Source organism: Echeneis naucrates, chromosome 10 (genome assembly GCF_900963305.1).
Source record: "Echeneis naucrates chromosome 10, fEcheNa1.1, whole genome shotgun sequence".
In the NCBI taxonomy this organism is placed as follows: Eukaryota; Metazoa; Chordata; class Actinopteri; order Carangiformes; family Echeneidae; genus Echeneis; species Echeneis naucrates.
In genome coordinates, this window is record NC_042520.1 from 19,444,585 (window position 1) to 19,463,152 (window position 18,568).

The window sequence follows — 18,568 nt, forward strand, 5'->3', positions numbered from 1 at the left end:
CAAATTAAATTATTTCTTGTCTGCTACAGCTCACATCTGCTGTGTAAATCATATGTCCTGCACTAAATCAAGAACCAAAAGGGAGAAATTCATACTTCATATTTATTTTCAGCTCTTTAAAGACTATTTATGATCTTAATTGAATTTGTGGCTCAACAGAAGAGGATGTTGCAAGGGTAAAACAAAACTTTCCTTTTATTATTGTTTTAATAATTAATGTCTGTCTTTATGCATTATCTGTTGTCAAGATGTGATCTAACTTATTGAAACAGGGTAATAATAACTGTCAAAAAGCACAGCTTGGGTATGACTAAATGAGTCTGAGCTGGGTGATCTCATCATGCACATTACAGCTTCCATAAAAAGCATCCTGGGTGATAAACAGGCTGCGTGTTGGCACTTTGGCAGACATCAGCCATGTAATGCCATGGGTTCAGCTCCAGGTCAACCCCCACTCCTCTCTCTCACCTCCACCTGCTGTACTCTCTCTCATAACACAACGATGCTATGAAAATATTGCCTGTGTGGCTGTCAGGTTGAAGTTTATTTATAGTAAATCTATCTTATTCGGTTCTTAATAATTCACATGAATCATATTCATTGTCTGTCTTGCCTATGTCCTCGTGAACTCTAATGACTTTATCACAAATTAAACTTTCAATCTTGCCAAAAATACTCTTTCTCCAGTAAACTTGGGTGGGTACCTCTACTACAGTTTGTACCCGTTACAGGGGAAGGATGGGGAAGATGACTGATGATATGTTGTGTTACGTGCTGACTGATTGTTGAGTTTGTGTTGAGGGGTTTGTACAATGACGCCATGAATTTGACTTTTAACCATGAACAATGTAAATATTCACCCTAATGTTCCAAAATATATTTTACCATATTAACATTGCATGGCCTTCTGGGCTATTGAGGCCTGTGTGGGCACATTGGTCTAGATACTTTATCTGCCTCTTCTCCTTGAATGTCCCCTGTAATCCTGTGTGCGTCTTTCCTGCTGATTCTAAACAGATGCTCCCAAAACCTCACGATTTCCCTGACACTTCACTGCAGCATTGTGCTCTCCTCCTCCTGCTCCGACCTTCGGGGAGCTACGCTCTTAATACTCACTCCGTGGAGCTGTTCTTGTGGTTGTGTATTGGAGAGATGCAGGGTGGGAGGAGCTGACAGTCTTTGTCCAATCGTAGCTTCTTATTGCCGTTGATGGATGACTCAGTGTGATCCGACTGGGAATGGAGACACACAGAGAACATGGGAGTTACACACCGTTAAGGAGTGGAAAATACATTACAGAAAGATGAGACTTAAAAGTGTTTGAGTCACAAACACACCTTGTGTTTCCTCTTGTTCTTGCTGGTGTGTTTCTCTGTTGAGACCATCATGCTCCCAGCTGCTTGTCTCTTGTGTTTCCCTCCAGTCTCTCCTCTCTCCGTCCTAACAGTCATTCTGGGGTTACTCTGCTCTTGCACAGGAGGGTTGTCGAGTACCCCCAGACCGAATAAGGTCTTTTCTCTGTCTCTTGCCATCGTCCTTTCCCTCTCCCCGAGCCCAAATCTTTCTCTGTCCTCTCTATCTGACTGCCTCTCCCTCTCTGTTAATCTGTCCCTTTCTGCCTGCCTCTCTCTGTCCTGCACTAATCGCTCATTTTCTTCCTCATGTCTCTCTCCTTTAGTTAACTTCTGCCTCTCTCTCAGTCCTGGCCACTCTCTGTCTTCCTGCTTCTGCCTTTCTCTTTCTGCCACACCTGTCCTCTCCAAGGGTCTCTCTGTGTCTCTCGCTTCACTGCCATCCCTTTCTGTGAGCCCCACTCTGGATCTTTCAGCCAAACCCTGGCTGGGCACCCTGTTAAGTAAACTCAGATCAATTTTCACCCACAAACTCTGGATCTCTGGATACTCCCTAAGTGGGGAGAGAGGCACCTCGTGCCCCATGTTGGAGGGTGGTGACATGGACTCCAGGTCCTTGCATTGCCCTCCTGACCCTCCAGGATCAGGAACAGAAGTACCAAATGAACCACTTATGTTGCTAATGCTCAGGGAGTTACAGCTATTACCGCTGCCATTATTACTGCTGCTGATGCTACTATTACTACTGCTGCTACCATTAGTGGTCACATTGCTACCATCTTTGACTCTCAGTCCTTTCCCTCCAAATGCTCCCAGACTGCCCATATTGCCAACTGAGCCGAGGCATGATAGTAGAGGCGTGTGTGTGTGCGTGCTGGACAGAGTCTGTGTGTTAATTGCAGAGCGTGTCGTCTGTGGCAGAGCGGGGATTTTGATGGCTTCCTCTGAATCTGACTGGCATTCAGAGGAGGAGGAGGAAGAATCTGTTTCGATGAATTCTCTGGACTTGGGTGTGATTCTGGTGCTTGGGCCTCGATGCTTCCTCTTGTCCTGATATACAGAGAGAAGATAAATGAAATCATATATTTCCATGTGCATCAACCCATGAGGATTCTAATGGAAATGCTCCTATAAAATACCCTTGACTTGTCAGAATATTAAATCATTACACTGTTAAAAAAGATTTCTTCTATCACCTGCTATTTATGATAAATGATATTTTAAGCTACAAAAAGTATAATTATCACAATATTAAGCCAAGTATGTGCATGTTACTATATGTGATCATATCATGAACATTAGGTAATCATAGGTTCCCAAACAATTCCTACTAATCTGTGGGTGAAAAAACAAGTTGGATTGATAGCCAGTGACATGTTTACTGAAGCCCTGGAGGTGAGACAAACTTTTGTTACCCCCAGGTTAATTTCTTTGTCAGGTTTTGTGCTTTCAGTCATCTGTATAAACGACCCCAACAGGCATATATACATATATATCCATGTTTTTTTTCATAGATGGATGCTTTAGTTCTGTTAAGTACTGATTTCAGGGGCAATCTAAATCAGACACAAATCAAAGTCTTCTCTTTTCCCTCGATGTGAGTTTCATTTCTCCATTCATTAAATATAAGGCAACACAGGGCAAATGCCTGTTACCAGGCTCTGCCACGCTACCGCTTGTTCTCTTTGGCTAAAGATATATTTTCATTTGATAGGATTTTCTGCCAGAAATGCTCTACGAAGTCAGGTGAGATAGTACATCAAGAAAAATTTGAAAAAAATCATAATAACATTTAGTAAACCCTAAAAATTGAGCCTTTGTAGGGTTCCATACAAGATTGGTATTTTCTTTGGTAATTTTTGGTATTACTTGACTTATGAATTATTTCATAATTGTAGCTGCACTGATGTCATTTGAAAAAACAAAGGGGCTCTTTACCACTCAGTAATTCCCTCAGTGTCCCCACTGGACGTGTGTCCTCACTGAGCCCTGTTCGCTGCATTGTCAACATAAATATGTCTGAGACTAGAATGTCTACATAACGTTCGCTCACAGTCTTGATTTAGGAAATGTGAAAACGTGATGTCTTTGCCACAGGCTGTATAGGTTTTTGACCCCCGCTGTAACATTAGCGTTAACATTCGTCCAGCTTCCTCGACACCCAGGCAATATGGCCCATCCCTATGGAGGACATCAATTTTAACAAACATGCCGCAAATGTCTAATTTTATTTAGTTTTTCAAAATGCCAAGTCATTTCCTTCAACAGCTGGGTACGGCCGTTTTTAGTGCCCAAAAACATGTGACATTGTGACATAGCAACGAGCTGCTTTCCATCAGGTTTTACCCACAGAGACAATACATGTTAATAGGGTCAAATGGTGGCTGCTGTTGGTGTATTCACAGACTTGTTGCCAGTAAAGAATACACAATCAAGCTTTATGAATGCAAATTTTTGCATCACCATCAATTCAACTGTCTGTAATATACTTATTCTGCTTGTGTGAAAAATATATCAGCCACACCAGCCACAGTCTGCTGAGGTGATTTGCTTCCTTTGTCTAGTTTCCAATCAAAGTTTTGTTGGATTCATTTTGTGGTGTGAAATGTTCGATTCTGTGAAATCAAAGTAAGAGTGGAGCAGAGCTATGTGTGTATAATCAACATGAGAAAGCAACTACAGAGGCAGATGCAGCAGAGAAAACACTGCTAGTGTTCCCATTCTGCAGCTAAACCCCATTCTCTTGGCAGGACCGAGGCGGCAGTCTTTTCCAAGCTCCTGGACTCATCCCAGCGCATGTTGCCATCTGTAAAAATCCATTCTCAATAAATGCCATGTTGTGTTTTGTTGGAAAAAAAAAAAAGAGCAAAAACTGTCTTTTGCAGAATGATTATTTACACTGCTGGTGAAAGCATTTTCTTTCCTCATCCCCCTTTTCTTTTGATATTAACATTAACCAGCTGTTCTGCACAGCTACAGATGGACTGGCAGCAGAGCCAATGTCATGACAGCACCAAGGAAATTTAGGGAAGGTTGGTGGTGTAGGCTGAAGGGTGTTACTATTGAAACGCCTCAGAATGATGAAAAAACAATATATCACTATTCATTGTATTTTGTATCACGGCTGAGTCTGCATAACTTTGGCCTCTAACCTTAGAAATAGTCAAACACAAAATTTGAGGAACAGCCTTTCAGTTGGATAAGGGAAATATTATTTTTCTTTTATTAAAAAATAAGTAAAACAGATGAAGAGGAGATAGACTATGAATTACATATAAGAATGAATTATAGTTTGCTAAATGGCTAAAGTCTAAATGGCTCAAACTTCAGACTGTCGTTCTGAAGAGATGGCAGATATTGAGGTCAGACATGTCATGTTCTGGCCAATCAGTCAGTCTTATCTTTTAAACTACGACAGATGAGCCAATAGTTGAGTTGTCATTTTTATATGACAACCACTGGATTGTCCCTAAACACGTTTAAACACGTGTCTTCACTTCACAAAAAGTGTTGACGCAAAACCTTTTCACACTGACTCTGGAGATAAACTAAATTTGTGTTGACAAACATGATGTCTTAATATTATATGGGCATTTTTCTTGGTAGAATCTATTTATATATCTATCTATATGTTCTTTTTTTCTGTCCATCTCTATATATCATTCATTCATCTTCTACCGCTTATTTTTTTCTGGGTTGGGTTTGGAGCCAATCCCAGCTCACCCTGGACAGGTCACCATCATCACACGGCCAACACACAGAGACAGACAGAGACCAACAACCACTCAGACCTACGGATAATTTAGAGTCCTCAATTTATCTTTTACTGTATATTTCTTTTTTCTTTCTTTCTCTATTTCTTCCTTGCCAACTAACAAATATTCGTTAAACCACACGGTTGTGTTATAGGTGACGATAATAGACAATTGGTTCTCTCTCTCAAACACTCTATATTTTGATTAAATCAGTCAGTGTTGAGCCATAATAATCATATGATAATAGTCTTTATGCTGCCGAGTTTTATAACTTCTGACAAATCATCCAGAAACTAAAAGATGAAATGGTCATTATAGGATACATGGACAATATGTTACATATGTGCAGGAATTGGTCTTAAGCCATTTTCCCAGACATGGTTTTCATGTACTGTGTCACTGTCTATTGTATTCCCTCTCTTTAGGAGGTCCATTTATAAAGGGGTGCTTGAGAAACCACCGGCAGACAGGAAGACACACACACCCAGGTACCGTAGCCCCCAAAACTAACCTGATTTACACTGACAGCAGGTATTGGCACAGAGGTTTGCTGTAGTGCTGCTGGTGGAGTAACTGTGTTGTTGTTTGAATTGGTAGCACTGCGAGGTTCTTTCCTGGGGGCTGTTTTCCCACTGGGGGGTTTGCTTCGTGGCCTTGTGGGGTTTTGATGCTCCAGGGAGGGGGGAGGCAACAGGTCTTTCTCCCGCGCTGCAGGGCTGCAGGGGGAGGAAACGCAATGAAAGGAGGCATCACAATTAAAATTAGATTCACCCTTGAGCAAGGCACTGCTACTGTTGCGCAGTTTTACTCTGGGAAACAGTGGAATTTTGGCACGGTCAGCTCCGGGGGGCAAATGTGTGTTAAAATGAAAAAATATAAGACAGCATGAAATAATTGAAAACAGCATGTATTCAGCTGAACTTGTTTCAATGTGGAAACTTTAAATGAAAAGAGGGACGGAAAGAAGTGATAGAGAGAGAAAAGAAGAAAGCAAAGAAGCTTGGAAGTCTGTTTTCCCCCTAATTAGCCTAACGTCAAGCTGAGGCACCAGTTTGGTATGGCTCGTCGTAAGTCGGAATCTCACAACAGATGTGTTCAGTGGCTTGCTGCCAAAGAGCTTGATGATGCAGTGGAGCCTCCATCAGCTCTGAGCACTAAGTGACATCTCTGAGTAATAACGTGTAAAAAGTTTCACCACTAATAAATAACGTGCCGATCATAAACAGAAGAGGAACTATGACAATTCATTTGTTTTGTATACCACATTTACTTTTAAACAATTAATTTGCACCTCGATTTTCTTACACAGTGTTTCCACTCTTAGTTCCACAGAGTTAGTTCACCTGAGAAATATTTCAGCTTCAGCAATTAACAAGAAGATACTGTCAGTTGCATAAATGCACAAGAAATATTATTACTGTAGGTATCATTGGTTTGACAGAGCCATTTAATTCCACTATATAGGTGTTGTACTAAAAAGGTAAATGTTAATGGGCCGGTTTCTGGTCCAAAATCCACATGTGAGGTTCCCTAGAGCACTGTTCTGTTAGTATTCATTTAAATAATCTATTTAATATAGATAAAGACTGATGCTAATATCTACTGAAGTCGATATTTCCGTATGTTCAGCACAAAGCTACAGAATATCATTGTGTGGCTTTGTGGTAATAAACTTTCTACTCATTTGAGGAAAACCTATTGCTATTTTTGCTGGAAAGAAAACAGACTTATAATTAAAGCACGTAGGGCAGCATGACTGCTTCATTATTTAGTTTTGTATGCTAGATAATCAGCTTTCCAGAAAGGCCATGGCATTGAAAATACTTAAAGTGTATGAAAATTGTTAGGCTGGAGAAGGCTGAATATTTATATATTATAAAAACGCAATGCCCCTCTCAGTCTGATTAATATTTGCTTAGACTTGGGATGATGCTTCAAACAATATCTGAACTAGCAGCTGTATGACAAACATAACCTAATATAAAATACCAAATATCTGTGTTAATTGGACCATTACAGCCACCAAATGTGTGACCCTGCTTCAAGCACCATCTGACTAGGTGCTGATGGATTTGACCGTCAAAAAAGAAAATGAAAATAAATAAATAAATAAATAAATAAATAAATAAATAATGAAAAATGCACAGAAAATACATGACCCTGCCCCTTTTATGATCCTATGTTCATGATCAGGACAACAGCCCTAACAGAAAGCTAGATGGCCCTTATCGCTGTTGAGGTGTAACATCGTTATGCCTTTGAGGACAGAAGTATTGGGCCAAAATCGAAATTCCTCCAATACTTTGGTTTTGAAACACCAGCAAAAACAACGCCTTGTGTCAATGTCCTTGTTTGAAGATCAATGAAAAATAACTGAAACGTTAGCACTGAAACTATCAATGTATTACAAACACGGTGCACTTCTATACCTGTGCTGGTTTGCTCTGCTCCATGTCTGGTTCTGATTATCCTCCACACTGTTCGACCTCTCTGTCCGTCTGGGCTGTTTCTTTCCTGTGGTGTTCCTCCTTGGGGTCGTGACCTCAGGGCCTGACATCAGGCCTGGTGACAGCCTCATCTTCGACCTCTGGCCCTCTCCTGAGGTCTTCTGGCTGAGTTTGGCCTTGGCCTTGTCTCTGCCTGGGCTGTGGGGAGCAAGACAGGATTTTTCTTTTGAATCTTCTGTAAAAAGAAACATTTTCTGAATTTCTCCTACAGTTTGTTCATCCATCTGTCAGCAGGCCAACTCATTTTTAAGATTTTATTTGAGAAGTTACTTTGGCAAATTTCCAAACAAATACCAGAAGGGTCCTCTTGTATCCTTATGTTCCACTGCTGCTGCAGCTGGAACAGGGGTGCTGTTGGATCCACAGGGCTTGGCCTTGGCAGCTGTACCCACGCCTGGTGCTTCGCTCCCTGGAGAGAAAGTCTCTGGACCCTGGTTGATGGAGCCTGTATTACAGAACATTTTACCAGAACAAGTTTTCATAATCAAACTAAAGTATGTTTATATTTTTGCTTTATTTTGATGCTAGACACACTGGCTACATCCTTACAGATCTGCTGACCTGTGCCATGATGTTCTTGCTGTGGAGGAACCAAAGGTTTGGTCTGAGCTTGGACCTTGTTCAACCAGCTGTCCAGCTGCCACTTGTTGGTGGAGGGGGGCTCAGGCTGAAGGGGGGAAAAAAACCCTTCCAGACTATCGTTGCCATGATTACATTGATTGACATCATAAACATCTAAACAGAAAGCAAAAATGTAAATTTGATGCGAATAAAAGAGAAGTTTGTAAATTGAAACGGCGTGGAGCCATTAAAATGATGTGATAAACTGCTGTATGTTACAAGGTCTGCACAGTTAGATGGCTAAGAACAAGAGTGAGACAAAGAAAGGAGGCCATTGGTGAACAGGCATTCACACTTTTGGGAAAATAAACGGTAGTACAATACAATTGTATCCTTCACTTTAGGAAGAAGGCTGAGTATTTTTTATTCCTGAATTTTTAATTGGGGTTACCTTTGCCTTTCATGAAAAACATCAAAAACCAGAAAAATTACATTCTGACAGATGGCAAAAACAAAACCTGGCTGAATTAGAGTTAAAACTATGGATGTATCATAATCCATAAATTATGGTTAATGATAATAAACTTTTTATTTTCAAATATTATGACAGAAGCATTTCTTTCTCTAGCTAATAAAATCTACCAAGTTTTCTAGTTTTTATTCCCCATGTGTGAAGGATGAATGGATTTAGTCCCTGTGGACCTCATCACCAGCTAAATGAGGATGCAGTGTGATGCAGAGCTTTACTTCAAAGCAGAAATCTGTTAATATTATCGAACACAATTACCTTCATTCCATTTATGTCTCAATAAACAAAGCATATTGAATATTGTAACAATTTTGACATCTGTCATGTATGTGATTCTTCAAACCATTGCATTGCAGTGTTTAAGTTTAAATGATGACACACACACACACACTTGTCACCGTACCTCTGGAGTGTTTGTGCGGGAGGCCTGGTTATACTCGCTGTCACTGGAGCTGCTCTCTGACTCGTCTGTGTCTGACTCGGAACTGCTCTCTGATTCACTGCTGCTCCCCGATGCTCCACTTTTGGGGGAAAAAAAAAAAAAATACAAAAGAATGGCACACAAGAAGGAGGGATGAGAGACAGAAAAAAAAAAAAAAAGTTTCATTCCATTCTGACCTAACATAGTGATGCAGGCTTTATACTGAACTACACTGTCACACTTTGTGGCAGAACCACAAAAACTTAATTTACTGTCCAAATCCAGGGCACGTTTCATCATTCTGCAGTTGACGTTTTATTTTGTCTTCAAGAACTTTATCGTACTCTATCCTAAAAGAAATCAATTTTTTTAAATCTACAGATACACAAAAAATTAGGTGTATGTCTGCTATAACACCCACATATTGTTTTTGATCATACATTATAAATACTGTTGTATTAACATTTCTAGTAGACTCTGGGGTTGTTCCTTTTCATTCCAGTTTACTTGGTCTGATTGTGGTCTCTGGCGTTGTATTAATCGCACTGAAACCTTCACAGGAAAAAAGCAGTGGTATGCAGCTTTTAGTCACTATCTTTGAGGATTTGACTTTGCGTGGCAGAGCATTGCCCTCAGTCCTTCAGGTGGATGGTTTACCAACCATACACCAGAATGTGTATTCTACTGGGGAACCTGTGTGTTGTCTGTCCAGCTAGTACATATCTCACTCTTCTGTATTTATGTTTCTTTCAGTAAAATTCCGTTAGAAGAGCATATTATTCTCCTCCACCCCTACTAACATCCCTACTAGGCGCAAATCGTTGATAAATCTCTACAATCCCTACACGCGGGAACGAAACAGACATCTTCATCACACTTCTCCTCACAACACAATCTCACCCATGCAATTGATTCGCAGCCATTACAACACACAGACTTATCCATTGTTATCAAAGACAATATTCTTGCAATTGATTATTTACTCACACTACAGAACATATCCTAAAACAAAGCTATGAGTACTAAAACATTTTGCCTAATTTTTTGGTTTAGTTTCACTAGTTTAGAAAAAGGACTAAATCTGGAGAAGCCACTCGCCTTGTTACTGAGTCAATGAAAATTAAAAAGCAACTGACTGAAGATAATAAACTGCTATTAACAGACATATAAACACAGCTTTTTGAACCAATTCAACGATCTCATCCTCTCTGATGCTTCGCTTGGCCTTCGGCTGGTGTTCTTCCATCCTTCTACAGCACTTTGAAATGGCCTCCTAAAGGCAGCACAACCGCTCATTCAAATTTAAAAACACACACATATGTGCTTGCACACAAAGAAATTGCAATTATGTGTAGTTCTCTTTTTGTGTGCTTGTGTGCCTGAGTGAGTGTGCACGTAATTTCAGTTCAAGGCTGCCATCACAGCAGGCACCAATCTGTGTGAGCAGTCAAGCAGCAAATCCATCAACTGTTCCTCAGGCAACACACACACACACACACACGCAGTGACAGATACTGTATGAAAGCAGTCTCTGCCCTGTTTTTCTTCTTCTATCATTACTCATCTCTCCTCTTTGTCTCTCCCTCGTTCAATTTCAATTAAATTTTCACCACACTTTGCTCTATTAAAATCACAGTTGAAACAATATTGGCAAAATGACAAGTTAAACTCCTTGTATATATGCTATGTATGTGTGTGATTCACTATGAAGACGGTTTTCCATGCAATAACTGCCAGTTGTGTGTTTAGAGAACCAGTTTAAAACAAATACAAGAAAGTTAGTCAAACTCTGATTTTACTAAATAAAGAAGGCAGCAACAGAGTGTGAATTTGTCTGCAGTTTTCTTTGGTTTTAATTGCTTGTGCTGGCTGCTAAATCCACATTACAATAAAAGAAGAAATAGTGTCGGGGATATGATTCCCATTAAGTGACTTATCGCTCATTAAATTCAGCTTTCTCTCTAAGGAGGTGAATTTGAATTTCTTTCATCCACATCATTTCTAAATAACCGCTGTGTGGTGTCAGTTTTGTATCTACTGTTTGATGTTAGGGCTGCTGAAACATCTATTAGATAACCTTTATCTTGCCCTGGGGAACCTATTGATGAGGTTCAGTGCATATAAACAAAAACTGGCAGTATATCACAGCAGGTAGAGCAAAAAAATACAACAGACGGAGCCGTTCCAGACCTGTGCTTAATGTTTTTGCATGAATGGATTTTTCTATATACTAATGCTATACAACCTTATAAAGCTGATATAGCAAACTGTTAAACTGTTGACTATTCCACATGCTTATGCTTATTTGGAGTTATGTCTCTGTGAGGCAAATATTTAGCTTGTTTTAGCTTTGTGTTTGGGCTCCACCAACTCAAAAAAAAAAAAAAAAAAAAAAGAAGAAGAAGCAATTTTGAGCCGCTAAAAGCTGCTAAAATGTCACCACATGTCACTTTGCTGGTAGCCTACAACAGAATTTGGCAGTGTTCTTGCTAAAAACATGTTGAATGCTGTTGAAAATGAAGCTGATGAGCACAGTGAGATGGAACAAAAACAGGAAAGCTGCAGGCTGTAAAGTAAAAGACTCATATGAAAATGGGATTGAGTCTGACAAACGATGTGTTAAAAATCATTGAGATGTGATGTTCCTGGGATCAGCATTGACAGAGATTGTTTCAGTTTTTCCCAGTGAACAGCCTGTTCATGCATGGATTACTGCAGGACTGTGGAAGGGATGAACAGATGGTGATAGCAAAGACATCTTAGATTTTTGTCTAGGTCTGTTTTTTCTGTCCTATCGCCTCAGAAAGAATCTTTTGAAGTGTAAGTCCTGTGAGTCAGCAGCAGCCCTCTGTTGGAGAGAAGACTCATTACTATTCTTGCCTCAAATCCCACTGACCAGTTTCTGCCACAACTACAGCACGAAACATTTTTTATCTTCATTGAAAAGTGACAACTTTTTGGAATAGTTGGATTGTGAAATGTACCTTTTCAGTTTGCACAACAAAAGTACAAAAACAAAACAAAACAAAAAAACAAAAACAGAACGGAAATGTGAAATGTTGGAAGGCCTGCTGCCCAACATAAAATTCTGGTTGACAATCTTTCTTTCTTTTTCTTAGATTCTCATTGTGTCCACTAGGCGCCAGTTCTCAAGGTGTAACTTTACCACAATTGCTCCCCTAGAGTTAATATGACCTCTTTAGATTATTATAGAAGACGTGCTAAAATGTTGTGACAGCCCTGGACATAATATACTGTCTGTTAATGTGGGACAAAAAAAAAAAACACGATTTGATGGTTGCATTCATCCAGCGCACCTCATTGTTTGATGACTGCCTAAATTCTAACTTTGGGAAACAAATCGCTTCCCCTGGTGGGCTAACCTGCATTGTCAATGAGACACTGGCAAGATATCAAAGAGAGTCTGTTCTGTATAAGTGTGCTGTGCTGATACTGTTATCACTGTTAGAAAAGATGAGTGAGATCTTATGGTTTTTGAGTGTGCTGGTGTTTGGAAAAAATGAACCCTGATCCTAGAGATAGTGAAAGAAAAACAAATCAACCTTTTAGGCCCATTGCATTAATTTTATTATTATTATTTTTTTATCTTATTGGTTGTTTACAAAACAAAGCGACTCTTTTATTCCATGAGAGAAATATTGAATGGCTTGTACATACTAGACCAAATCGTTCAGGGGAGCATGTAATAAAGTTGATGGCTGCCTTTTTATGCCGTTTCATACCTTTCCTTCATTTGCCAAAAGATAACATTGACTAGAAGCATGAGATGAGTCTACATTACCTACACTGATATGTTTGTATTTTGTTTAAATAGCACTGTGTGAAGTTGAAGGAAAGCTTGAATGTCCCTTCTTCTCAGTGGGATTTTCAGTTGAGTGCTCTCTAGCCTATTTTATTCTGGCAACATAAACAGTGTGTGCTGGACGAACAAGATGAAAGGAGATATGAATGTCTGTGAAAGCATTATAACCAGCTTGCTTTGCTCTTCCTGTTTTTTTTTCTCCCCGGGAATCAGCCATCTGAAGCTCAAAATAATTGATACCATTATCAGGGCACATACAAACACTACATGGACAGGTTAAAAAAAGTCTTTAATCCACTCCAATAAATTATCCATCCTAACCAAACAGCTCTTTTCAAAACTAAGAAGCAAAAATAAAAAAAACTCCTTCTAGTTGTATTATTGCTTTAGAGCCCTTAAAAAGACAGTGTGAGATTTATGGAGAGTAACCACATATTTATCAGTATATGCTGGACTAAATAATAACTAAAAGAAGGCATGCACTGTAGCCAAATACGGTTAAGGATGCAAACTTGCCCAACTCTCTTCAGTGATTCTTAGTAATAGCCATAACCTTGAGGTTCCATCCAGGGAAATTAATTCTTTAAATACTCTCCTGTATGCAAAACTTATTTTATTATTCTTTATTCTTTATTGTCTAAACTGAAATCCATGGTGACCAAAAGCAGTCTTTATAATAGCTGCTGGTCATCTAATTTTTGGAACTAACAGGTACAGCCACATTACTGTACTACTTTCTTCACGATTTTGGTACCCTGATAGATCTGATCGATTTAAAATTTTATTGCTGACTTATAAAGCCTTAAATGGCTTTGCCCTCAATTGTACCGCTGATTTATTGCCATGGTATGTGCTCGACTGAGAATTAAGACCTGCAGAGGGAGGTGTGTTGGGCATCTCAAGGTCAAGGTTTGTGACTAAGGTTGACTGGACATTATTGCTATTTGAGCCCTCACACTGTGGATGGGTCTCCCGGCTGATATCAGCCGCTGCAACTCATTACCTCCCTTTAAATAATTTCTTCTTTCTCTTAGCCTTTGGTAATGTTTGATATGTGGTTCATTTTTTAGAGCTTAATTATTGTTTTTTCTTTATTTTACATATTTTATTGCCTCTCATCACTTAATGACAGAACCTTGCATAATCCATACTCTTTATTGTGCTCTGGCTCTTTGGCCTTCTCTTTTACCTGGAGAGCTTCACATGCACTTTGTACCTTTGTTAACAAAAACTGTTAATAAAACATACCATTCATGTAATCAAATCACTATTACTTGTTAAAAAGCATTTTAATGCCTCTTTTTCCAGGCTTGCCTCTGTCAAATCTGTTTATCAACCATGTGTTTTCATTTGTGTCCTCATTTTTGATTTCCTTTCAGACCCACATACTGTAAAATCAACAAACAATGTATTAAAGAACATAATGTAACAGTGTATGTACTATATTTTAAAGGCAATCTGCAAAGTGTTTCATATAGATGCATTTCTGTTCTTTTCTATACCTTACACATCATAACAAATCTTTCTCTTGCTTTGTACACAGAACCTTCATTCCAATTTTTGGTTGTCTCCCCGTATCAGTATTGCATATAAGTAACACAGATAAGACTTACAAAATAGCTTTTGTCAGATCTTCAGGCTCCAACAGAAGCTTTGTTGTCTGTCTGTTTATTTGTGTGATAACATCACAAGCACAGCAGGGGAAATGAAAGCCTTACAACCCTGACAAAATGATCTGTTGGTTTGATGTGTCCAGTGGGCCTCACAAGATCCACCCGACACCCACATAGTTACAGGCTGCAACCAAGCCATAGAAGCTATGCTGTACATAGCTGCCAGTATTCATGGATGGAAATATCAACAAGGTTAAGTGGACGATTGGCTGTAAGCAAATAATGTTTCTAAATTCCATTACACCTGAGGCATGCCTTTATCTGTGGTTCAGTATACTGGTGGGCTCAGCCATCGTATCAGTAAACGCCTTTAATGTACATGTTGACAGTGATAGTTGAGGCTATTTGACATGGTTTTGTGTGCGGCTCTTACACGTAATCAGTTTATTACCTGTAGTAGATACCATTTTGGTGGAGTAATTCCAGGTGCAGTTGCATCGGTGGTGAAATACAATTTGTGCTGTTCATGTGTGCGGTAATGTAGCAGTCCAAAGGTTTGAAAAATACAGTTCAAAAGGGATTATTGGAGTGACTTTTAGTGGCTGTTATTGAAGAAGTATCTAAATCATGTTTTGGTGGATGGCCTTGTCCACAGCTGCATCACTGAGCTTCTGTCTTCTGTGCCGGCTCATCCTATTGCTTCTCTAAACTGTCAGTGTGACTTAGGTTGTTTGACCTTGTTGCCTATATATTATATTTGATTATATTCCTAAATATTTTCAGCTCACATATTACTGATCTGAACGAGTTGAAATGTGAAATATATTTCAACATTAACTTTACAACTGATACTGCCTTGGATTACTGTAATCTAGAAACATTGTTTAGCTACAACCTCAAATTCAGTGTGCCTATTAGCATATTTGAAATTAGGAATGAACCCTAGGAGGCATGGCTTCATGATTACACTATAAGTGACTACTCATTGTAGTGCAGCAACAAAAAGCTGATAGTCAATGATCTTTCCACCGTCTTTTATCGACTGTTCTAAGGGGAGAGAGGGAATACATGCAACTATAGACAAACTATACACAAAAGACTACAGATTTCCATTGACTTCAGAGCCTAAACGAATAAAAACAGAACTGAGAGGGAGAAAGTAACCAGGATGATATAACAATGATATAACATACTATTTCCAGTAAACCAGAAGCCAGCAATCATTTTTGGCAGCAGCTAAATTCACCTCCAATTCAAAAATAGGCAAAGGGGGAGTGTGTGTGCACTCACTCAAAGAAATATCTAAGATTTATTAATTTGCTATGTTACTAGCTTGGTAACGAGCTAATCTGATAAGCCAAGCATGCTGAGTGCAGATAAAGATACATGCTGATTAGTGTTAAATACAATATTTCTCTTGCGCCTTAAAAACAGAATGCATAAACTTTATCCAAATCAAAGAGTATTAACACAATGGTGTAACATTCACCAACTTGAATTAGTTGTGTTAACGCCAATCAGACAGCTAGTAGACAGTGACACCCACCTTTCACTCAGTGACAACGCACTTGGAAAATACATAACTAGACCACTATCTATTACTAGAAAAAAAAAAACAAAAAAAAAAATCTGTTTTGGTTTTATTGCTTGTCAAGAATGGAAGTGTAGTGTTGTATTTTGGAATCTTGACTTTAGTTTCGTAACTTTGTTTCTTTGCTCTTAAAAATCCTGCAGCCCGTGTGTGTTAATGCCAGACAGGGTATTGCCACCATTAATCAGCCAATAGGAACTGAAGGTAAGGAGGATAATCAACAGACAATAGACAGCTGCAGCTTTTTTTCTCTTTCCAATCACTTCTGCTGACAAACTAAATTGATCAGCCTGCTGAAGACAATTGAACTTGCGGGTTTTGAACCAGACAGGCTACAGAACATATCCAGCAGCCACATGTAACAGAGTGTGACACAGGAGGATCATGCAGAAAAACAGGTAAAGAGAGCCTCTCAAAACAGCTCAAGAACTAAGTGAAAATATGTAGAAATCTAATGCTATGTGAAGTGCAGTGTGGAGGCCATCTGGGCTCAGTTCATCTGTCATCTTATCATCTACCTCAGCTCGCTGGTTCTGCCCTCCACTTGGCAGGGCTTCCCGCTGCACAGCTGGCTTTACAATCTCTGTCTCTCCAGCACTCATACTCTCAGGTGTGTCTACTGCAGTCGCCCTGTGTGTGTGTGTGCCTGTGCTTGCAGGAATATCTGTATACATGATTATTGATCTAACATAGGGAGTGCATAAACCTATGAAGGGGACCATTTTGTCGGGATTAACAACATCATTACAGTTACTTTACTGCAGTCAACTGTCAATTCAAAGATGTTTAAAGTACTGACAACACGGTGGAGCATAACTGTAGCAGAAGCAGAAACATGCAATTCACACATTCATGCAAAACCTTATTCCAGTAATGGTGAATACATGCATATGTATATTATTACTTTAACGAGAAGAGGTCATTAGACCCCTGTATATCCCTGTGGACTGTAGATGTGAATTTTTCAAAAAAAGCTTTAATTTTAAGAGTACAGTTGAGCAACTAGAGAGATTTTCTAATTAGTCATGTCAAACATAGAAATAATAAGACTGCAGCTCACAGATCAGACAGAACTGGATCATTGTAGTTGGTTTTCTTTTGTGTCGTAAGAGAAAAATTCTCTGCTCTACCAAAAAGTCTTCGATAAAGAAACTTTACACTTTTTCAAAACCACAGTTGATGATGAGCTCCAGGATCAAGCTATATCTGCATGAGTGAGCATACTTTTGTTTTTGGGGATGTGTGTATGTGTGGGTTTGCCTGGGGCAGTACTGTAGGGAAGGCTGTAATAGGTTCCCGTTCGTGCATATGTAGCATAATGCTTCATGGCAGCAGCAGGAGTGACAGGTTTCGGAGGAGTGTTTCACTTTTGAATTCCTGCTACATTTGATGCACCTGATTGCCACGGAGCACTGACACTGTGTAAGTGTTTCTAAGCTGCTCACACACTGTGGTACTGATCAAAATGGAAATGCATTCATCTCTGACGAATTACATTGCAGAAGTGAAGTGAGACTACAGATTTCTCTTTTAGCTGGTTTGTCTTCATGCAACCATTACTGATAGACAGATAAACAAGTGATCAACAAGTAAATGCTTTTGTCCCAGCTTATTTATATTTTTCAAAAAAGTCTTGGTGTTTTAAGGCTATCATCAGCAGCAGCTTTGGTTCTGGCAATGCAGAACAATACAATCCCAGAATCCTGCTCCAACTACACTGCCAGCAAATGTAACCTCAAAGAGGGAAAGATGATATTTTTCTTATGCATGAAGTTGAACCTTTGTAGTAGTAAATATGATGACAATGAACTTTGAGAGACAGAAGACAGAGTCAATCAGAGCAGAAGCTTTAATTGCTCATTAGCTGTCTTGCACCTTCCACTTTTAGTGAACCTTCATAGCTGAGGTACAGTATACACAGCTCCACACAAGAGAGAAGGTTTGCACCTATCAGATGGTACATCTCCTGAATACATTTTCTTAAAATATATAGGGCTCCTTTCAAATTTGACACAAATACTCATTTGGACTCAAGGATGAAATCAGTCTATCAGAACTGATGGCCAAACGAAACAGATCATTACCATGACTAAAATCGTGTCTCCTTGCTTGAGAATTGCTGGAGATCTCTGATATAATATCAGAGCAGAGATAAAATATAAAAGAAGTTAGATGTAGGTAAGGCTTTAATATGAAACAGTTAGACACGAATAGAGCTGGAACCTCCAGTATTGGGCCAGTAGAAGAAGACTGACAGCTGCTACCCCAATATGAGAGTCAAAAACACCTTCTGTCTTACATGATGATCACTGTGTAAGACTGAGGTAAGATCTCAAAACTTAGACAAATGTCAAAATTTTGTGTGTATTTTTTCTCTGTAGCAGTTTCCTTCTCTCTTGTCTGCATGTTGATGAAT

The 18,568-nt window shown here is 39.3% G+C and overlaps 1 protein-coding gene across 1 annotated transcript in view; it reads right to left on the reverse strand.

The window, feature by feature from the left end:
* Positions 1-18,568, reverse strand: part of aff2 (AF4/FMR2 family, member 2) — a 134,874-nt gene that overhangs the window by 12,032 nt on the left and 104,274 nt on the right. Inside the window, exons 11-19 of the mRNA XM_029511985.1 lie at positions 9,108-9,225; positions 8,176-8,281; positions 7,909-8,059; positions 7,537-7,752; positions 5,619-5,823; positions 2,233-2,402; positions 1,835-2,073; positions 1,338-1,468; positions 1,117-1,232 (exon numbers count right to left, since the gene is read on the reverse strand). Of these exons, the coding sequence (XP_029367845.1) occupies positions 1,117-1,232; positions 1,338-1,468; positions 1,835-2,073; positions 2,233-2,402; positions 5,619-5,823; positions 7,537-7,752; positions 7,909-8,059; positions 8,176-8,281; positions 9,108-9,225 (1,452 nt within the window). The remainder of the gene's footprint in view (positions 1-1,116; positions 1,233-1,337; positions 1,469-1,834; positions 2,074-2,232; positions 2,403-5,618; positions 5,824-7,536; positions 7,753-7,908; positions 8,060-8,175; positions 8,282-9,107; positions 9,226-18,568) is intronic.